Source organism: Chlorocebus sabaeus, chromosome 16 (assembly GCF_047675955.1).
Source record: "Chlorocebus sabaeus isolate Y175 chromosome 16, mChlSab1.0.hap1, whole genome shotgun sequence".
NCBI lineage: Eukaryota > Metazoa > Chordata > Mammalia > Primates > Cercopithecidae > Chlorocebus > Chlorocebus sabaeus.
The window spans coordinates 79425939-79448021 of NC_132919.1; the positions used below are offsets into that span (position 1 = coordinate 79425939).

Consider the following 22083-nt stretch of genomic DNA (forward strand, 5'->3'; position numbering starts at 1 on the left):
TGAGATCACGCCACTGCACTCCAGCCTAGGTAACAGAGCGAGACTCCGTCTCAAAAAAAAAAAAAGAAAAAGAAAAATAATTAACTGGGCATGGTGGCGGGTGCCTGTAATCCCAGCTTCTTGGGAAGCTGAGGCAGGAGAATCACTTGAACCCGGGAGGCAGAGGTTGCAGTGAGCCGAGATTGCGCCATGGCACTCCAGCCCAGGTGAGAAGAGTGAAACTCCATCTCAGAAAAAAAAAAAAAAAAAAAAAAAAAAACTTGCTGGATGTGGCAGCATGTGCCTGTGGTCTCAGTTACTTGGGAGGCTGAGGTGGGAAGATTGCTTGAGCCCAGGATTTGCATTTACAGTAAGCTATGATTGAGCTACCACACTCCAGCCTAGTGACAGAGACCCTGTCTCTTAAAAAAAGAAACCTGGCCGGGTGCGGTGGCTCATGCCTGTAATCTCAGCACTTTGGGAGGCCCAGGTGGAGGGATCATGAGGTCAGGAGATCGAGATCATCCTGGCTAAGATGATGAAACCGTCTCTACTAAAAATACAAAAACAAAATTAGCTGGGCGTTGTGGTGGGCGCCTGTAGACCCAGCTACTTGGGAGGCTGAGGCAGGAGAATGGCGTGAGCCCAGGAGGCAGAGCTTGCGGTGAGCCGAGATTGCACCACTGCACTCCAGCCTGGGCGACAGAACGCCTCCGTCTCAAAAAAAAGAAATCTATTATGTTAAGTCAAAGAAGGTAGATACTAATGACACTGATTTTATGAAATGTCCAGAACAGGCAAATCCAGAGACAAAATGAAGGTTAGTGGTTGCTGGGGCTAGGGAGTGACTGCTAGTGGGTAGGTTTTTTTTGTTTTTTGTTTTTTTTAAGACAGAGTTTCACTCTTGTTGCCCAGGCTGAAGTGCAATGGCGCAATCTCAGCTCACTGCAACCTCCACCTCCCAGGTTCAACCAATTCTCCTGCCTCGGTCTCCTAGTAGCTAGGATTACAGGCATGTGCCACCACGCCCGGCTAATTTTGTATTTTTAGTAAGAGACAGGGTTTCTCCATGTTGGTCAGGCTGGTCTCGAACTCCTGAACTCAAGTGACCCGTCCGCCTTGGCCTCCCAAAGTGATGGGATGACAGGCGTGAGCCACTGCGCCCAGCCTAACTAGTGGGTAGGGTTTTTTTCTGAAATTCGATGGTGGTGGATGTGTGACACGGTGAATATAGGGAAAGTCGCTGACCTGTGCAGTGACTTTAAGTGGGTGAACTTCATAATGTTAATTACATCTCAATAAAGCTCTTACTTCAGACAACCCTGCGGTAAGTAACAGCATTCTCTCCGGAGGGTCCTGGGAAGGCAATTTGGTTCCCACCAATGTGTACCAAATGGAACCACAAAAGGGTCAATCACCCTTTTGTGATTACTGAATGCTACTTTTTGAACTAAAAAACTGGTTTTCTTTTTTGTACTTTTTATTGGGGGGTGGTGGGATGGGTCTCACTGTATTGCCCAGGGTGGATTCAAATCTCTGGGCTTAAGCAATCTTCCCAAGTAGCTGGATTACAAGGAAACACTACCATACCCAGATATAAACAAGTTTTAAGAACAGTTTAGGCTGGGTGTGGTGGCTCACAGTGGTTCACACCTGTAATCCCAGCACTTTGGGAGACTGAGGTGGGCACTTGAGGTCAGGAGTTTGAGACCAGACTGACCAACATGGTGAAACTCCATCTCTATTAAAAATACAAAAATTAGCTGGGTGTGGTGGAGCACAGGTGGAGTCCCAGCTACTCAGGAGGCTGCAGGCTGAGGCGGGAGAATTGCTTGAATTTTGGAAGTGGAGGTTGCAGTGAGCTGAGATCATGCCACTGCACTCTAGTCTGGGTGACAGACTCTGTCTCAAAAAAAAAAAAAAAAGAAAGCACTTTGTATTTTTTATATATATATATATATATGTACATATACGTATATGTCTGTGTGTGTGTGTGTATGTATATTTTTTTGAGACAGAGTCTCACTGTCACCAGGCTGGAGTTCAGTGGCGCAATCTTAGCTCACTGCAACCTCCGACTCCCGGGTTCAAGCGATTCTCCTGCCTCAGCCTCCCGAGTAGCTAGGATTACGGGCATGCACCACCATGCCCAGCTAATTTTTGTATTTTTAGTAGAGACGGGGGTTTCACCATGTTGGCCAGGATGGTCTCAATCTTCTGACCTTGTGATTTGCCCTCCTCAACCTCCCAAACTGCTGGAATTACAGGCGTGAACAACCAAGACCGGCCTATATTTTATATATTTTTAAAACAAAACAGAAGTCAGTCTACTCCACGTCCTCTGCCTTCAGGTGTCATCTACATCGAGGCCCTCCATGCCGGGCCCCAGCCCGTGGCCTCCCCACGCTGGCTGGCTCTTCCCCAGGCTAGACCACAGCCTCTGGGTGACGTCCTCACAGGGCTCCTTCCTTCATGGCCTAGCAGGGGCCAGATATTAATGCCGTGTCAACTGCCCACCCTGGCCATGCTGGGGGCCTGGCTTGTTCTGGAGCCTTCCAAGTGTGTTCCCAGCATGGGACCTTTGCACCTGCCATTCTCTGCCAGTGAAGCTTCCCCCAATACCCATTTATTTATTGAGGGCAGGCCTGACCCTGAAGAACTAAGACTGGCCGGGTCCCGCCCAGCTCCTCCCCGGTCCCTTTGTTTTCTTCCACAGCCTTTTCACCATCTGACATCCTGTATTTCACTGACTTCTGTCTTTTCCTCATTAGAATGTGTGCTCTACCAGGGCAGAGATTTCGTGTTTCATTCATTGCTGGTTTCCCTGGCACCTGAAATGGTGCCTGGAGTGCAGCAGGCTCCACGTATCTGTGGGGTAAGAAAATGAACTTCCTGCGGGGAGCGGTGGCTCACGCCTGTAATCCCAGCACTTTGGGAGGCCGAGGCAGGCGGATCACGAGGTCAGGAGTTCCAGACCAGGCTGGCCAACACAGTGAAACCCTGTTGCTATTAAAAATACAAAAATTAGCTGGGCGTGGTGGTAGGCACCTGTAATCCCAGCTACTCAGGAGGCTGAGGCAGGGGAATTGCTTGAACCAGGAAGATGAAGGTTTCAGTGCTCCCTCAAAAAAAAAAAAAAAAAAAAAAAAACAACCTCTAAAATGAAAGACTGTATTACTAGATTGCTGAGAGGATAAATGAAATGTATGTAGAACATCCAGCAGAGCTGCAGGCTCGGACACTGGCTGACCATTTGTGCAGCCTGAGAGAGGAGTGCTCTTGCAGCCTATGTTCCCACCATGCCCCACACTCCACTCCCGTTAGGCTAGACTGCAACGTATCACTTCTATGTTTCCTATATCAGACCATCAGTTCACTGCAGGTAAGAACCAAAAGTTACTCATTTACATGACAACTCTGTTGCCAGACACAGATATAACCATCTCATGAGATCTGAAAGGATTTCTGAGAGCAACAATGTAGCCCCTTGACCCACAGGAGGCTGAACATGATTCAATTAGCTTCCTAGTCTAGACTGCTTGTTAGATCTCTGTGCACACCAGCCAAAAGCCAGAGCACCTGTGGGAGCTGCACGCTGACACCTGAGACCCTCTCCAAGGACCCCAGGCTGAAGACAGAGCTGGGCAGGCCATGAGCCACTCTGGAAGAGCTCCAAGTCCCACAGGAATGCTGCCTCTCCTGCCTGGGGCTGGCCAGTTCCTACTCTCAACCCATGCCGGCCAGGGAAAGGGACCAGGAAGAACAGGGCTTCCCTTTTCTCCCCACATTTGAACACCCTGAGTGTAATCTGGCTTTGCCACCCTTCAGTCATATGTCCCATCTGGGTCAATCCCTGTGCTTTCTTTTTTTCCCAAGACGGAGTTGCACTCTTTTTCACCCAGGCTGGAGTGCAATGGCGTGATCTCGGCTCACTGCAACCTCCACCTCCCCGGTTCAAGCGGCTCTCCTGCCTCAGCCTCCGGAGTAGCTGGGATTACAGGCACATGGCACCACGGAACCACAGGACTGCCAGAGGCAGAGAAGGTTCCCCCCGAGTGCCCATGGGGCAAAGGCTGTCAGTTCAGTTCGTTGGCTACAGCTTGCTGCCTGAGCAAAGCATCACTCAGTCACCAGGTGGGGGGCAGCAGGGCGCTGGGCAGTGTGGAGTGTCTGCCCTGCAAGGCCCTGTGCCCGGAGGACTGGCAGCACCCTTCAGGAGAGGACCAGACAGCCCAGCTGGCCAAGACCTCAGGTCTACCTGCTGTCTGTGCAGTCAGTGGAAGAGCCCGCTCTTGTCTCATAAGCCCCCCAATGGGACAATAAATTAAACAGTCCTCTAGCCTTGGAAGTAGAGTAAGGTTTTGTGTTCTATGAATAAGGAAATTAAGGCTGGGTACGATGAGGCTCAGCCCAGCTACCCGACCTGCTGCCCACCAAAAGCCCCAGTGGCTTCCAGACCCAGCCTCTACCCTAGTTATAAATGGCCAGCCCTGCCCCCACCCCAGGAACAGAATCAGGTCATTCTCCTTTGACCACTCAGCAGCACCTGCCTCAAAGACCCCACCACTGGACCCCCAGCAAATGCCAGCTATTGCTTCTATGACATCATTTTCTCTACTTCCATAACCTCCAACCCTCCCAAGACCATGCCACATGTGGACACCACCTCAACGTGTCCACGTGCTATCAGCTGACAAACTGGAGAGGTCTGGCTCTAGGCAGTGCTCTCCTGTGGGCCAGCTGGTGCCTCTGCCCAGCCTGTCCGATGCGGAGCACTCCAGATGCTGACACCCCTCAGCAACGACACCTACCCACCCAGTCCCCCAAGGCCTCATAATACTTCATTCCCATGCCCCTAACTCCTGAGAATGCCAGAAAGCCCCAAATGCCAGTAAGTCATTCCTCCCTCCAAATGCCTGTTACATCACTACTGCACAACCAAAGCAGGGCTGCCTGTCAGTCCTGGCATTTGTCGCACCCTGCAGAGGCTGATCATACCAGTCCACCAGGTGCCCTCTCCACTTCCTAAGCAACAGGGAGCCAGTCCTAGCACGGCCCCAGAGAGCAGCACCCCTGCCTGGCATGAGCCTGCTCAGGTCTTGCTCCAACACTGACGCCAGGCCAAGGGCACCTGCTTGGGGATAACCTGATTCCAACTTACTGAACTGATGACATTTTCCTGTCACATTCACAGCAACTAAAGCTGGGTACTTAGTAATCCTTTCTCCTGCTAGACTGGGCTTCTGGAAGGGCCAAGATTAGTCATCCTGCTCATCTGGGTTTCTAGACTGTGGCCCTGGCTGGCATGGGGCAAGCTGCTTAGATGGCAGCTGCTGACCTGTAGTGACATCTGTGACCAACAGTGAAAAGGCCTCCCTTAGTCACACTCCCCTGCCCATGACTCAGCCAGGTCCATCCCAGCGTGGAAGCAAGCTTAGCCTGGGACGTGTGCCCACAGGAGCCCCTGGTGCAGGGAAAGGTTTCTGCAGACACGGCATATATTCCTGTCTGTCTCTCCACTACCACTACCCACTGCCCTGGTCTTCCGTACATCCCAGCAGTGGGACAGTGGCGTCAGGCAAAACTCAGGAGCTTCCTTGTCCCCCTTCCCATCTCATTCTCAAACCAATCCAGCATCGGGGACACAAGGCTCTCTCTCCACTGCCCAGCTTGGAGTGCAGGGGCATGATAATGGCTCACAGCAGCCTCGACCTCCAGGGTTCAAGCAATCCTCCCACCTCAGCCTTTAGACTAGCTGAGACTACAGGAGCATGCCACCACACCCAGCTAATTTTTGTATTTTTAGTAGAGACGGGGTGTTGCCATGTTGCCTAGGCTGGTCTCCAACTTCTGGGCTCAAGAGATCCTCCTGCCCTGACCTCCCAAAGTGCTGGGATTACAGGTATCAGGCGTTGCCCCACTCTTTTTTGAGACGGAGTTTTACTCTTGTTGCCCAGACTGGAGTGCAATGGCACAATCTCAGCTCACTGCAACCTCTACCTCCCCGGTTCAGGCGATTCTCTTGCCTCAGCCTCCCGAGTAGCTGGGATTACAGGCATGCACCACCAGACCCAGCTAATTTTGTATTTTTAGTAGCGACACAGTTTCGCCACGTTGGTCAGGCTGCTCTTGAACTCCTGACCTCAGGTGATCCGCCTGCCTCAGCCTCCCAAAGTGCTGGAGATTACAGGTGTAAGCCACCACGCCCAGCCGCCCCACTCTTAAATGGACAGATTGTCACAGCTTCCACCAGTCACTTCATCAAATACACAACTAAGAGAGAATCCTCATACCTTGCTCTGTGGCAACGTTAAAAAAAAAAATAGAAAAACAAAGGAATTACACTACAAAGTCAAAACTGCTGAATCCACGTTTCTCTGAAAACCAGAGTACCAGAAAGGAAGGAATAGCCCAGAGATGCTCTGGCTGTGGGAAGTCTGTGGACAGCACACAGGGCAGCCCGCCCCACCCCAACCTCCCCTCACCTGGAGGCACAGGCACAAGGGTCAACAGGTGGCTCCGGGCAAAGGTGTCCTCCCACCTAGTGAGTTAGAGAGGAAGGCGTTAGGCGTGAGGCAGGAAAGAGGATGAGAAAGGAAGCAGGCAGCTTCGGCCCTCCAGGAGTGGGGACCCCCCACCACCCCCACAACCCATGCCAGCGTCAGGCGTCCAACACCAGATGGGGCTGCACCCTCCATCCCCAACTCAGGTTCCCCCACCCCCCTCCCAGCTGGACAGACACCAAAGTCCTAGCCCAGGCTTGGACTCCAACAGTGGGACGAATCAAACAGTTCCAGTTCTACACACATTTCTATTTTATTATGGAAAAGGTGGAAACGCCACCTTCTCCACAACAGCAACCGGTAAAATTTATCCCAAAAATAACTCGGTACAAAACAGGTCTGTTTCAGAATTTAAAAAAAAAAAAGGAAAAAAAAAAAAAAAAAAACCTTTACATGAGTTTTTAAATCCTATTTTAAAACATAAAAGAAACAAATCCATCATTGGCCGCACAGCCCCAGCCACCGCCCACCCCCGACCAGGGAGCAAGAGGAAACGCCTGGGTCCTGTTCCACACGCGGATTTGCCGGTCTGTTTAACTGGTGTCCATCTGAAACACAGAGGAAAAAGAGGCTCGCATTCACAGAAGGCCTGCTCCCCACTGTGGCTTCGACCGGGCCCCCAGCTGGCTCCCCCGGGACTCACTCTCGCATTATAGGCGTCCAGCTGGGCATCCAGCTCCTCTGCCGAAAGCTGCTGCTTTGAATTTCTGCCGGCACCTCTGCCTCTTCCACGGGCGCCTCCACGGGTGCCCCTCCGAGTGCCTCCACCGCCACCAAAACCTCCAGCGCCACGGTTTCTAGTCATGCCACCTCTGTTTACGCTAGCAAGGAAAACGAAACCGTTCACGTAGCTGGAAGGACCCCAAGGGCGATACAGCTACACCCTAGGCCAACACCCTTCCCCAGAGGCCCCGGAAGTCACCTCTGTGCAGGTCTCCGCTGTGTATCAATCTGTGATGTGACAAGCTGAATATTCATGGGGCGGCCTGCGGCAAAGAATACAAGAGAGCACGTTCTAATGACAGGCTCTGAAACCAACCCAGCTGGCACCACACCCTGGTCTCCATGCAAACACTGGAAAGGGCCTCTGTGTGTCTCAAATGCCCCCGACAAGGGAAATGGCCTGGAGATACTGGTGGGAGAACAAAATGGCAAGGAAGCAACCCCACCAACACCTCCTCATCCTTCTCAGTCCAGACTGGGTGGGCTGCTTGCTGAGGTGTCAGGGTGCTCGTGGGTGGAGAGGTGTGGGTGACCTGACGAAGAAGAACCGGTACCTTTGTCTTTACGACTACAGCCCCGCACTCAGAGGTGTACTATGGCGGTTCTGAGAAGGCTTCACAGAAGTGAATCTTCCGGAAGGAGCTGAAGGAGGGGAGGGATGTAGCTTGCTGGATGGGGGTTCACAAGAGGTTGGTCCAGATGTGTGGGGCAGCATGAGAGGTGGCAGATGGAAGAGAGAGACAAAGGGGCAAATGCAAAGTGTCCTCAGCCACAGGGGTACCCCATTTTCCTACCTGGACAGGTGCCAGCCCCAAACTCCACAAGCCCCACAGTCAGCGTGGGTCCACCCCCAGACTCACCATCCAGCGGGACACCGTTGTACTGCTTCATGGCCTTCAGGGCATCTGCCTTCCGCTCAAAGTGCACGTCTGCTGTTCCTAAGCTGCGGCCAGAGCGATCATAGTGCACGGCCGCCTTCTTCAGCGTCCCGAATTCAGCAAAGAGTTCCTGGGAGTTGCAAAGAGCAGTTGTCAGAAAAGCAACAAAACTGGGTTCCTTCTGGTGGCCCAGGGACAGGCCCTGGAAGCGTGAGTTGCTTTGGGGGTGGTTCCCTGGGAGGCAGGACAGTGGTAACGGGAAATGAGGGAAGGGTGGGGCAGGAGGGACAGCAACTTCCAAGAGCACCTGGGTCTGAGGGCTCCTGCCATTGTGGGGACCTGACACGTGTACCATGATGCAGATAGAGGAAGTCGCAAAGCCCACTAACAAGGGGCACAAAATTAAGCCACTATCCTCCTCAACGAAGGAAAATTGACAACACACCCAAGGGCTGTTCCAAGAAACGGTAAAGGCCAAGATCAAGAGCAAGGGAAGCAGTCCGCTATCAGACCAGCTTGAAGGGCCTGTAGATTCGGGAGCCCTGACCCCAGCCCCTCCCCCAGAGGCAGATTCTGGCTCACCTTTCCCTCTCCTCCTACTCAAGCCTGCCGCAAAGTCTGAAGTCAAGCGCTGCCATGGAAACTGCCCTGACCTCAGGCAGGCTGGGAGTTGGAGAGGGAACCCAGAGTGTGGGGATACTCCGGCCGCAGGCACACAGCGGGAACTGGAGTTCACCAAAAGCGGTTTCCAGTGGATGCTAGAAACCACCTTAAAAAAAGTGTTGAGACACTGTGAGTGCTCACTGGCCCTACTCTGTCCTCCCAAGGCAAATGGCTGGGCTGTGGGCAACTGAACCCTGCCCAGCCATCTCCAAAACTGATTCCCAAAAAATCATTTCCTAACCAGAAAACAAGTTTAAATGCCATTGGGATTCAATTTTTCTTTTTTAAAAAAAGAAAAGCTTCAACCAAAGATGGGCTTGAGAATCACGTCACTGAAGGGACACGGGGGTGGGGAGTGATAAAACCACAGCGTACAACGTCTTTATAAGACAATACTCAAGGCAGACAGAGCCAGAAAATCACACAGGCTTCCTGTGCTTCATAAGGTACATAAAGAAGATTATTTTTCTCACATTAACCCACTAAAAGGGGCACAAAATTTAAAGAGCAACTGGGCTGGGTTAAACAGCCAACAACCACTCACATTTGATCAGTCTTGGTCCCTGTTAGAAACTGGAAGCCCTGGCTGGGGATTTTCACTCACAGAACCTATCTTCAGACTATCAGCAGCAGTTCCTCACGCTCAGCTAGGCTCGCACCTGCCTGCGGACTGAGCCCGGCTTTACTAGAGCTAGGTCTGTCCTGCAGCCCTTGAGAGCTGGGAGCGCTCCCTTCGCTAAGGCGGGAAGGGGGCTCAGGGCCCCATCCCCCAAATCACGATCCGTCCTGTGCAGGGCGAACGGCTCACCGAGAAGCCCTCGTCTCTTACCTGAATATCGGCGTCTGAAACTCCAAAATCCAGATTGGACACCAGCAGTTTCCCACCCGTCTCCACGCCGGCACCACCCCCGAAGCCACTGTCGAAAAGATCGTGCTGCCACTTGTCGGGAAGTTGTTTTGGCTGAAGAAAAAAACCGCAACAACAGCAGATCTGTGAGTCTCAGTCCAGGCCTTTCCTGGTCCTCACGGCTACTCCGGACCCTTCCTCTTCCCGGCCTGAGAGGATCCGGCCGAGACGGGGCCGCCAGCGCTCCCTCCGGCGCAGCAGCTGCCCCAGCCCGAGGCCGCACGGTCCCACCGCGGCCGCACAACTTCAGTTCCCTTCGACTAACTTCCCGCCGCCAGTGCCGCGCCCAGCGTCCCCTCCTCTCCTGCCGCCACGAGGCCCCGGCGGCCGGAACAGACAAAGAGCCGGGAAGGGTCTCAGCCTCCGAGACCGGGCCCCGAAAGAACGACCTCGCTCCCGCCCACCACCCCCTCCGCGCCCACACGCACCCTCCGGACCTCCGGGCGGCCGCTCCACCGGCCCTATCTGTCCGCCGGCCCAGGTCTCCACCGCGAGACGCCCCGGCCCCGGCCCCGGCTGGTCCCCTCCCGCTCTCCGGCGCGGCCGGCCTCCGCACTCACCCTGCTGTAGGGCGCCGGTCGGTTCCTGCCGCCTCCGCCGGCCGCGCCGCGGGCGATGGCAGGCCGGTTCCGGATGGGCCCGCCGCCTCGACTCACTCGCGCGGCGGCCTGCGCCCCACCGCCGCGACCGCCCTGGGAGCCGGCCCGGCCGCGGCCCCGGCCCCCGCCGCGACCGCCTCGTTGGCTCCGGTTCAGTTTAATGATGTCGTCCAGAGACATGTCCATTTTGTCGGCCATGGCGGGCGCGGAATCGGGCATCGGCTCGAGCCCGCGCGTCAGCACGCCGGCGCGTCACTTCCGGCGCCGCGTGAGGCCTTCCGGTGCCACGGCCTCGGAGCGACTGCTGATTGGCCGCCGGTGGACGGCTGCGCGCGCGGGACGGGGTGAGGCGGGAAGGCGCGTGCGCACTGGCTCGCGGGACTCGGCGGGCGCTGCTGAGGGAGCCGGGCCGCGACTGAGGTCGTTTTTATACCTTCCCGCGCGGACGCCGGCGCTGCCAACGGAAGGGCGGGCAGGGCGGCGCGTGATTAGGTTGGCGAAGGTGCGAGGGCGCAGGGGGTGGGGCGGCAGCCGTTGGGGGCGGAGCCTGCGCGCCCCTCCCTCCCCGCACGCCCCGCCCGATCGCCCTGGGCTGGGGGCGCTGGGGGCGCTGAGGGCGCGGCGGGTGCCCGGGAGCCGCTGGGAGTCCTTGTTTCCGCTCCCGCCCAGGACTGTGCGCTGGGCTCGCGGCGGGGTCCAGCGGGCGCGGCCTCGGCGGGCGACAGCCGCCGCAGACGAGCTGCGGGTTGGTTGTTTGGTCCCCACCTGCAGACCCCCGAGTCTGCACTCTCACAATTTGCTAGTCATATCCTTTACAAGTTTTCGTGCGCGGTCACGCCTGTAATCCCAGCGCTTTGCGAGGCCGAGGCAAGAGGTTCGCTTCAGCCCAGCAGTTTGAGACCAGATGGGGCAACATAGTGACACCCTATCTCTTAAAAAAAATTAGTTGAGGCCGAGACGGGCGGATCACGAGGTCAGGAGATCGAGACCATCCTGGCTAACACGGGGAAACCCCGTCTCTACTGAAAAATACAAAAAACTAGCCGGGCGAGGTGGCGGGCGCCTGTAGTCCCAGCTACTCGGGAGGCTGAGGCAGGAGAATGGCGTAAACCCGGGAGGCGGAGCTTGCAGTGAGCTGAGATCCGACCACTGCACTCCAGCCTGGGCGACAGAGCGAGACTCCGTCTCAAAAAAAAAAAAAAAAAAAAAAAAAAAAAAAAAAAAAAAAAAGATTAGTTGGGCTTGGTGGTGCACTTTTGTACTACCAGCTACTTGGGAGGCCGAGGTGGGAGGATTGCTTGAGCCCAGGAGGTCGAGGCTGCAGTGAGCCATGATGGCACCACTGCACTCCACCCTGGGCGACAGAGCCAGACCCTGTCTCCAAAAGAAATTATGACATATTTGCAACTTATTAATGAAAACCAATGTGCTATTTCATGGATTTTTTTTTTTTTTTGGAGACCGTCTCCTTTCGCCCAGGCTAGAGTGCAGTGGGACAGTCTTGGCTCATTGCAACCACTGCCTCCTGGGTTCAAGCGATTCTCCTGCCTCAGCCTGCCAAGTAGCTGAGACTACAGGCATGTGCCACCACACCCAGCTAATTGTTGTATTTTTAGTAGAGACAGGGTTTCGCCATGTTGGTCAGGGTGGTCTTAAACTCCTGACTTCAGGTGATCCGCCCGCCTTGGCCTCCCAAAGTGCTGGGATTACAGGCGTGAGCTACCACACCCAGCCCACTTCATGAATTTTAAGTTGTTTTGAGATAACTTGCTTTTGTTTTTGTTTTTTGAGCCAGGGTCTCCCCTTGTCACCCAGACTGGAGTGCAGTGGTGTGATCTTGGCTCACTGCAGCCTTGAACTCCTGGGCTCCAGCTATCCTCTCGCCTCAGCCTCTCAGGCAGCTGGTGCAGGCCACCACAGCAGGCTTTTTTTTTTTTTTTGAGACAGTCCCACTGTGTCGCCCAGGCTGGAGTGCAGGGCTGTGATCTTGACTCACTGCAACCTCTGCCTGCTGGGTCCAAGCGATTTTTGTGCCTCAGCCTCCCGAATAGCTGGGTGCTGGGATTATAGGTGTGCGCCACCATGCCTGGCTAATTTTGTGTGTGTACGTGTGACGGAGCCTCACTCTGTTGCCCACACTGGAATGCAATGGCATGATCTCGGCTCACCATAACCTCTGCTTCCCAGGTTCAAGTGATTCTCCTGCCTCACCCTCCCGAGTAGCTGGGATAACAGGTGCCCACCACCACACCCGGCTAATTTTTCGTATTAGTAGAGACAGGGTTTTAGTATGTTGGCCAGGCTGGTCTCGAACTCCTGACCTCAAGTGATCCACCTTCCTCGGCCTCCCAAAGTGCTGGGATTACAGGCGTGAGCTGTCACCCGCAGCTAATATTTTTGTATTTTTTGTAGAGATGGGGTTTCGTCATGTTGGCCAGGCCCACTTGAGATCTTTGAAGATATCCTCAACGTGAGGTAAAATGAAACTCCTGACAGTGTGATCTCTTTGTCCGTGAGGAGCTGAGTTCCCTCCCTTGGAGAGAAAAGTGTGCCCTTTCTCTAGATGGCTAAAGAAACCTCACAGATAGTTCTTTCTTTTTCTTTGCTTTTTTTTTTTTTTGGTAGAGACAGTCTCACTATGTTACACAGGCTGGTCTCAAACTCCTGGGCTTAGGCGGTCCTCCCAAGCTGGCCTCCCAGAGTGCTGGGATTACAGTCGTGGCCACAGCGGGTTGCTGCCGGGACTCGCTGTTCTGCAGTAGCTCCCCTGTAGCCCTGACCCTCTGTACCCAGAGCCCTTTATCTGTTATTTGTTTTAATAGAAACGGGGCTCACAGCAGGGCACGGTGGTTCATGCCTGTAATCCCAGCACTTTGGGAGGCCGAGGCGGCAGATCGCTTGAGGCCAGGAGTTCAAGACCAGCCTGGCCTACGTGGTGAAACCTCGACTACTAAAAATACAAAAATTAGTCTGGTGTGGAGTCGCGTGCCTATAGTCTCAGCTACTCAAGAGGCAGAGGCACAAGAAATGAGGTGAGATCATGCCACTGCGCTCCAGCCTGGGTGACAGAGTGAGACTCCGTCTCAAAAAAAAAAAAAAATTAATAAAAATAAAAGTAAAATAAAATAGAAACAGGGCTCACGATGTTTCCCAGGCTGGGTTCCACGATGTTTCCCAGGCTGGGTTCGGACTCCTGGGCTGGAGTGATCCTCCTGCCTTGGCTCCCTGAGTAGCTAGGACTAAACTGTACCAGGCTTATACCTATTTTGGCGCCTAAATGTTCTAGTTCTGCAGGCTCAATTTAGCCAGTCGTCCTGTTCCCCTCCACCACAGGCTCTGTTGCCATGAAGGTGAAGATTAAGTGCTGGAACGGCGTGGCCACTTGGCTCTGGGTGGCCAACGATGAGAACTGTGGCATCTGCAGGATGGCATTTAACGGCTGCTGCCCCGACTGTGAGTGTCCCCTCCATGCTGTCTGAGCTGCCCCGACTGTGAGTGTCCCCTCCGTGCTGGCTGCTGCACTAGCCTCGGTGGCTCCTGTTAAACCTGCATGACATCCCCACAGTTCCTTTTCTTTTTTTTTTTTTTTTTTTTTGAGACAGAGTTTCGCTCTTGTTGCCCAGGCTGGAGTGCAGTGGCGCAATCTTGGCTCACTGCAACCTCCGCCTCCTGGGCTCAAGCGATTCTTCTGCCCCAGCCTCCTGAGTACCTGGGATCACAGGCGTGCGCCACTACACTCGGTTAATTTTGTATTTTTCAGTAGAGACGGGGTTTCTCATGTTAGGCTGGTCTCAAACTGTCAACCTCAGGTGATTCACCTGCTTCAGCCTCCCAGAGTGATGGGATTACAGGCATGAGCCACTGCACCCACCCCCCAACATTTTCACTGTCATTTCATGAAGAAAAGTTGATAGAAAAAAAGCCGGGTGGTTGGGACTCATGTTTGTATAAAGACCCCGCACAGACTTGATAGCATGAAACTCAGCTGTGAAATACCTGGGATTAAAAAGGGATTAGAGGCCAGGCGGGCGGCCTACACCTGTCATTCCAGCATTGTGGGAGGCCAAGGTGGGCGGATCACAAGGTCAAGAGATCGAGGCTGGCACAGTGGCTCACGCCTGTCATCCCAGCACTGTGGGAGGCCGAGGCAGGCAGATCACAGGGTCAAGAGATCGAGGCAGGCTGTGGTGGCCCACACCTGTCATCCCAGCACTGTGGGAGGCTGAGGGAGGCAGATCTCGAGGTCAGGAGACCATCCTGGCCAACATGGTGAAATGCCATCTCTACTAAAAATACAAAAATTAGCTGGGCGTGTGGCGCGTGCCTGTAATGCCAGCTACTGGGGAAGATGAGGCCGGAGAATCGCTTCAGTCTGGGAGACGGAGGTTGCCATGAGCCAAGAGCAAGACTCCATCTCAAAAAAAAAAAAAAAAAAAACAGATTAGTTTAAACTTTTTATTTGAAAATTCTCAAAATTGAATGGCATAGGCTAGGCGCAGTGGCTCACGCCTATAATCCCAACACTTTGGGAGGCCAAGGCAGGCGGATTGCTTCAGGCCAGGAGTTCGAGACCAGCCTGGCCAACATGGCAAAACCCTGTCTCTACTAAAAATAAAAAAAAATTAGCTGGGCATGGTATCAGGCGCCTGTAATCCCAGCACTTTGGGGGCCAAGGTGGACAGATCACCTGAGGTCAGGAATTTGAGAGCAGCCTGGCCAACATGATAAAACCTCGTCTCTACTAAAAATACAAAAAAGTAGCCAGGCATGGTGGCGCATGCCTGTAATCCCAGCTACTCAGGAGGCTGAGGCAAGAGAATCGCTTGAACTTGGGAGGCGGAGGTTGTGGTGAGCCAAGATCGCACCATTGCACTCCAGCCTGGGCAACAAGAGTGAAACTCCGTCTCAAAAAAAAAAAAAAAAAAAAAAAGGTTTGATTACATTTAGGTTGAAAGCAGAGTTTTGTATCAGCAAAATGGTTTTCCATGAGACCAAAATGAACGTAAAGCAGAAGCAAGGGTCAAGGTTTTGCCCAGGGAGGACAAGAAGAACTCCCCAGAGGACAGTGGGCAATGGAGAGGACAGCGGGGAATGGGGAATGGGGAGGACCGAGAAGCTCCCTACTATCCCAAGTAACCAGGCGTATTTTTGTGGGGCCAGGTGTATGCCCATATTGCTTGACAGGGTCTCACTATGTTGCCCAAGCTGGACTTGAACTTCAGCAATCTTACTGCCTCAGCCTTGCAAGTAGCACACCACCACACTCATCTGGCTTTGCTTTTTTTTTTCTTCTTTTTTTGAGATAGAGTCTTGCCCTGTTGCCCAGGCTGGAGTACAGTGGCACCATCTCAGCTCACCGCAACACCCACCCTTCTGAGTTCAAGGGATTCTCCAGCCTCAGCCTCCCAAGTAGCTGGAATTACAGGTGCGCACCACCACAGCCAGCTAATTTGTTATATTTTTAGCAGATAAGGTTTTACCATGTTGGCCAGGCTGGTCTCAAACTCCTGACCTCAGGTGATCCGTCCACCTCGGCCTCCCAAAGTACTGGGATTGCAGGTGTGAGCCACTGCGCCCACCCCTGTCTTTGCTTCTTTAGGTGAAATTGAAATGACTGGATCTTAGTACAATTTTTTTTTTTTTTTTTTTGGAAACAGGCAGCAGTGCAGTGGCAAAATCATAGCTCACTGTAGCCTTCAATTCCTGGGCTCAAGTGATTCTCCCACCTAACCTCTCAAGTAGCTGGGACTGCAGGCAGGCTCCACGATGCCTGGCTAATTTGTTTTTTAATTTTTTGTAGAGACAGGGTTTTGCTGTGTTGCCAAGGCTAGTCTTGAACTCCTGGGCTCAAGGGATCTGCCTGCCTTGGCCTACCAAAGTGCTGGGATTATAGACGTGAGCCACCATGCCTGAACAAAACTACATAAATTTTTAATTTTTAATTTTTTTTTTTTTTTGTGGAAATGGAGTCTCACTATGTTTCCCAGGCTGGTCTTTGACTCTGTCCTGCCACAGCCTCCCAAAGTGCTGGGATTATAGGCGTGGTGCCTGGCCAGTACAAATACTTGTTATTCTAGGCTTAACTTTTACATTGGCCCTAGCTAAACAGAAATCTTATTACTCAGGAATTAATCCTCATTTAATCAAATGGGTAGGGTGTAATATTAGGAAATTATTGATTGACTCTGCCTGATTGGATTTGTACTTAATAGCTAATTAGGTTAATAACTAAATTCACAAGGCATGGTTTTATTTGACCTCTTTTAAATTGCTCTTAAGGATGTAACAAAGACAGCACGGGGTGCCCTGAGGGCAGTCACTCAACTTCTGGAGCAGCAGGTTAGCTTCTGAAATTCCTCCAAACCATGTGTCCACGCCTAGTCTGGCTGCATCTGTGGGCCAGATGTGGGTGGTGAATCCTGTGGATTAGAGGCGGCACTAGGCAGCCGCCAACTGACTGCAGTGGTGGGTCCACAGGCAGCCTGCAGAGCCAGCCTGCACCGTGCCAGCCGGGCCTGTGATGGGACATCCAGAGGGATGTTACCCTGAACTCTCAGCATCTCTCCACTGGCTTTGTTAAAATGGGGCCTGTTGGCTGCACACTAAGGAGTTGAGAGTCTGATTTTTGGATCTGCTGATGGTTAAGTTATAGTGAGTCAGTGTTAACGCGCAAAGTGTTTGACAAGTCTAATGTGCTTCCGGGCTAAGCAGCACCAGGTTTCTTTTGCTAAAATTGAACTCCTTTGAAAAATTCAGAGTGGCTAAGTTCCACAAAGACCGTGGGAGCCCGAGGCTGGTAAACAGTGAGTCTGTCCCGCATCCCAGAGGACTCTCGTGGCAATGCAGTTTTGCCGAGAGGAGTTTTAATTTAAAGAAATGCAATCAGGAGATCAGCAGGTCCTTGAATGAGTCAGCCTCAGTGCATCTGCGGACTCATCAGACACCCCAGGCCGGCTTTGGGTGGGGAACGCACTAGAACGAAGCAGCATCTTTGTCTAACTGGGCCTCTCCTGCGTACTCAGACCCCTCTCCGCAGGGGGCTAGCAGGCTTCAGCTCTCATTTGAAAGGGGTGATTTCAAGCAGAGTTGTGCTGAGGCTAAAAAGCCCCCATGGGCAGGTCCTCCCAGGGCTGGGAGTGGGCATGCTGTGGGGCCAGTGCCACCAGGACAGGAGGGCGGCCATGAGCTCCAGCTCCACAATGCCAGACCGACCCTGCCACGGGGCTGGGGCTGGGACTTGCTGTGCTTTGCTGGCAGCAGCTGTGTCATGGGGTTTTCCAGGCTCTTGGAGATCAGGGACACTTGTTTCTCTTGATCATGGCTGCTAGGAGTATCCCTCTCTGTCAGGCCCTCTCCATGGAGAACATTTCTAGGTGTTTGGGCTGGTGCCCGCAGCCTGTGCCTGTCCTGGGAGGCAGGGCCCATCAACATGGCGTCCCCAGTGCCTGGGCGGCACCCTGGATTCCTGATGTCTAGGGAAGAGTCTTCTAGGTCCCCAAGCCCCACCCCTCATGCCCTTGATCAAGAGACCAGTTCACTACTCAGATGTGTGTCTCCTTGGTGCCTTGACCATTCATGTGACCTTTTTGGCATCACAGATCAAGTGTCTGCAGGTGGGCTCAGGGCCTGTAGGTCAGACGATGCCCTTTTTCCCCAGCCTCAAGCACAGGGAACAGTGGTCTAGACCAGAGTGCCTCCTCCCTGATGCCGCCTCCTCAGCAAGGTCCCTGGGCTCCCCACTGAGCATGATGAGCCTGAGCCTGGGCGTGGTTGCCCCAGGTGGAGGCCTCATGTCTGGCGTAGTTGCTGGTGTTCGCCTGGGGGCAGGCTGGTCAGGAGACCGATTGGGTAACTCTCCTGATTTCGGCTTCTCTGAAACATGAGAGGCTGCAGTGCTGGAGCCACTGCCCAGGGTCCCAACCTGCACCCCTGCCTGGCTTGTCACATGCTCTGTGTCCAGCCTGATCATGCCTGTCCTTTTCCCCGCCTCCCCTCTGTAGGCAAGGTGCCTGGCGACGACTGCCCGCTGGTGTGGGGCCAGTGCTCCCACTGCTTCCACATGCACTGCATCCTCAAGTGGCTGCACGCGCAGCAGGTGCAGCAGCACTGCCCCATGTGTCGCCAGGAATGGAAGTTCAAGGAGTGAGGCCCGGCCTGGCCCTCGCTGGAGGGGGCGTCCCGCGGCCCCTTCCTCATGCTGGCGCTGATGGCTGCGGTAGCTGCTGCTGGGGACAGCGCCCCTGGGCTGTAACAAGGTGGAAACAAGGGCTGGAGCTGCGTTTGTTTTCCCATCACTATGTTGACACTTTTATCCAATAAGTAAAAACTCATTAAACTACTCAAATCTTGCTGGAGGCCACTGGGTGCCTGTGTTCTCAGCATATTGATGCAGTCTCGGTGTGTTTTGATATGAAAACTCTCATGAATAAACATCTCCGTGAAACGCTGTCAAAGCACTCATCAAACCCTGAGTCACAACTGGGAGGAGAAGCAGCGGGATCAGACGGTAGGGCCTGAGGCATGCTCTTGCCTGCTGGATGGCCGGGCGGCCCTGGACCCTCCCTCGGGCTGGCTCTGACGGACTCTGGCCATGCACAGCTGGCAGCCTGCTGCTTGTGGTACCCCCAGACTGAAGGCCACCATCTCTAAGCAGGCGTCCATTCTCACTGGGACTGTCTGCAGCTCCTCGGTGGAGCTGGGCCTCCCACAGTGTAGGGATCGGTGTCCTGACACTGGGAAGTGTGTGCACACATGTCTGAGGCTTCCCTACCTAGGAAAGGGTGGCCCTGGGAGGCTCCTTTGCTCCCCACAATTGTGGGAAGGGGCCACTAGGGGAGCGGCAGCCCCGGGGTCTCAGGCTGCTTCTGGACAGAGCGCAGGCTGTATCTCTAGTAACCTAGGGAGCCTTTGGCATTCATGGGGCCAGTGCCCTGTGCCCAGTGTGAGCCTCTTGACACTTCCTTCCTCACAGCACCCTGGGGAGTTGACCAGGCCTCAGCTGAAATCTGTGTCAGAGTTCCCTAGAAAGACAGGACTCTCTATATGAAGAGTATATATGAAGAGTTTATTGGGAGCATTGACTCACACTATCACAAGGTGAAGTCGCACAATAAGTCATCTGCAAGATGAGGAGCAAGGAAGCCAGTCTGAGTCCCAAAACAAAAGTAGAGAAGCCGACAGTGCAGCCTTCAGTCTGTGGCCAAAGGGCGGAGAGCCCCTGGCAAGCCACTGGTGTGGGTCCAAGAGTCCGAAAGCTGAAGAACTTGGAGTGTGATGTTCGAGGGCAGGAAGCATCCAGCACAGGAGAAAGATGGAGGCCACACTCAGCCAGTGTGGTCCCTCCACGTTCCTCTGCCTGCTTGTCTTCTGGCTGTGCTGGCAGCTGATTAGGTGGTACCCACCTGGATTGAGGTTGGGTCTGCCTTTCCCAGCCACGGACTCAAATGGGAATCTCCTCTGGCAACACCCTCATGGACCCAGCAGGGACAATACTTTGCATCCTTTGATCCCATCAAAATAACCCTCAGTATTCACCATCACACCTGGGAAGCACGGAACCCAGAAACAAGTACCAGGGCTCCAGTGCCAGTGCCTGTCCTGGCGAGATATCCAAAAGAAGACGTGACCAGGACCTTGGGGGAGCATGAAATGGTGAGGGCACAGTGAGCCTGAAGGCGGATGTCACCTGCCAAGAGAGCGGCTCGCAGTCCTGCCTGGTGCCCTTCCAGGGGCAGAGCTGGCAGAGAGGGGCCTCCAGGAATCGTGGAGCCCCAGTGCCTTGGTGTGGCTTTCCTGAGGTCAGTGCCTGACCTTCTTGCCCCGCTCCCAGAGCACCCTGTCAGTAGCAGCCCTGCTGGTGGAACCTTCCCCGAAGGGCGTGAAAGAAATGAGGGCCCCACAAACCACATGGACTCTGATGCCTGGAGCCAAGAATACGCCTCAGGGTGGGAAAAACCGCCCCCTGGGCACTGTGCAGTGTGGCTGGCTCTCCCGCCTCAGGAGTACTGGGGACTTCCTGGGGGACGACTCCTAGGGCTGAGCGCCCGTGGGCCCTCCCCTGCTCCCACTGAGGCTCACGCAGGCCGGGCCTGAAGGATGCGAGCGGCGTGGGTGGGGAGCTTGGGGCGTCGGGCTCCGACCAAGCGCCAGATCCCTGCGCGCCTCCAGCGCTCACCCGCGCGGCTGGGTCCTCTGGGATGCGCAGGTGCGACGGGTCCTCCGCGCGGGCTGGCTGCACCCCCAGCCCGCCCGCCGCCCCTCCCGGCCCCCCGCAGCCTCGGCCCGCCCCCGCCGCAGATATAAGGCGGCCCAGGCGGTGGCTGCTCCGAGCCCCGACGCCGCCGCCCGCCCGCCCGCGTCCCCATGGCCCGGCCCGCGACACTGGTGGCCGCCGCCCTGGCGCTGTGCCTGCTGCTGGCGCCGCCCGGCCTCGCGTGGTACAAGCCGGCGGCGGGGCGCAGCTCCTACTCCGTGGGCCGCGCCGCGGGGCTGCTGTCCGGCTTCCGCAGGTCCCCGTACGCGCGGCGCTCCCAGCCCCACAGACGGGCGGAACCCCCGGGCCGGGCCGGCGCCTCCCCGGAGCTGCAGCTGCACCCCAGACTGCGGAGCCTCGTGAGTCCAGCGGGCGGGCCGGGGGCTGACGGGGGTGGGGGCGCGGCGGCCTCTCAACCTCTGCCCGCCCGCCCCAGGCCGTGTGCATCCAGGACGTCGCTCCAAACCTGCAGAGGTGCGAGCGGCTGCCCGACGACCGCGGGACCTTCCAGTGCAAGGCGGACGTCTTCCTGTCCCTGCGCTCAGCCGACTGCCGCGCCCCCTGAGCCCGGAACCCGGACCTCTCCTGGCACTGCTGGGGACCCCCGCCACCATCGTCCTACTGGGGGACCCCAGGCCCCGCCGGCTGGGGATGGCGCCCCAGCTCTCCCCTATTCCGCCCACCCCGCAGTTCATGGTAAACAAATAAATAGTGAGGCAGCCTCGGAGTGAGGGGTACTGGAGGACTGGCAGCCAGGCCACGAGGGGATCGGGACCTGGAAGTCCCCAAGCCTGGGTATGAGAGGGCAGCCGAGTGTGCGGCGGCAGGGCAAGGTTGGCCTGGGCTGCCCAGAGGTCTTCAGACCCAGGGGCCAAGCTGGCCACGATCCAGCCCCGCGGTGAAGCCGCGTCTAACCTTGGTGCTCCCTGGGGGAAACTGCAGGGCCACTGCTGGCCTGGTCCCCAGTGTCTTCCCCAGTCCTTCGCTCCCCCACTCCAGAGGCAAATCTGTGAGGGCATGGCCTGGAGCCCCTGGCTGCTTTCCTCTTGCCCCCATCCCTTCTGGCCAGGCCAAGTCCGAGGGCGCAGGGGCGAGGAGGAGAGTTGGGGGCCTGAGCCCTGGCCCCAGAGACCCAGAGCATGCTTCCCCAGAGCTGAGGGTGGGAGACAGGTGGGTTCTCCCTCCGCGGTTGGGTGTGACTCCAGCACTGGCTTGGGCCCTGGCCTCCAATGCTTCTAAGGGAACAGGGCCAGGCCCACTTCCGGGCCCAGGCAGCAACAAGCGGGGCCTTTCCACCCTCCCCAAGCCTGGGGCCCAGGCAGCCCCTGTCCAGCACCAATCTATGGGGAAGTGGCTGGTCCCTCTGCTCAGGGGACCCTGCAGCCCAGGGGTCTGAGTGGGAGCATCGGCACCACCCCACTTCTGAAAGCAGGGGCCTGACAGCATGAGGATGGCCTGTGCCCCTCACACCTTGGCCCCTGGCTCGGAGAGCAGGGTGAGAGGCTGCCTTCCGGGGCTG

The 22083-nt window shown here is 55.3% G+C and overlaps 3 protein-coding genes across 7 annotated transcripts; 2 read left to right on the forward strand and 1 right to left on the reverse strand.

The window, feature by feature from the left end:
• Positions 1-6773: 6773 nt before the first annotated feature.
• ALYREF (Aly/REF export factor) lies at positions 6774-10561 on the reverse strand. The gene is made up of 6 exons (XM_008013285.3): positions 10274-10561; positions 9636-9767; positions 8126-8273; positions 7465-7528; positions 7186-7363; positions 6774-7090 (listed from the first exon to the last, which is right to left on the reverse strand). The coding sequence occupies exons 1-6, from the start codon at positions 10529-10531 to the stop codon at positions 7076-7078; spliced, it is 795 nt and encodes a 264-aa protein (XP_008011476.1). The 5' UTR covers positions 10532-10561; the 3' UTR covers positions 6774-7075.
• An 87-nt stretch (positions 10562-10648) lies between these two features.
• Positions 10649-18661, forward strand: ANAPC11 (anaphase promoting complex subunit 11). 5 transcript variants are annotated; one of them, XM_008013282.3, is made up of 4 exons: positions 10664-10814; positions 12725-12787; positions 13646-13765; positions 18313-18661. In XM_008013282.3, exons 3-4 carry the CDS (start codon positions 13657-13659, stop codon positions 18456-18458), a joined length of 255 nt encoding a protein of 84 aa, XP_008011473.1. In that variant the 5' UTR covers positions 10664-10814; positions 12725-12787; positions 13646-13656; the 3' UTR covers positions 18459-18661. The 5 variants fall into 5 exon arrangements, with proteins under 5 accessions (XP_008011472.1, XP_008011473.1, XP_008011475.1 ...); XM_073005497.1 differs by having other exon boundaries at positions 10678-10804; XM_008013283.3 differs by lacking the exon at positions 10664-10814 and adding an exon at positions 10878-11057.
• Positions 18662-20640: 1979 nt separating this feature from the next.
• Positions 20641-21291, forward strand: NPB (neuropeptide B). Its single transcript, XM_008013287.3, has 2 exons — positions 20641-20923; positions 21001-21291. The coding sequence occupies exons 1-2, from the start codon at positions 20675-20677 to the stop codon at positions 21127-21129; spliced, it is 378 nt and encodes a 125-aa protein (XP_008011478.3). The 5' UTR covers positions 20641-20674; the 3' UTR covers positions 21130-21291.
• The last annotated feature ends 792 nt before the right edge of the window (positions 21292-22083 follow it).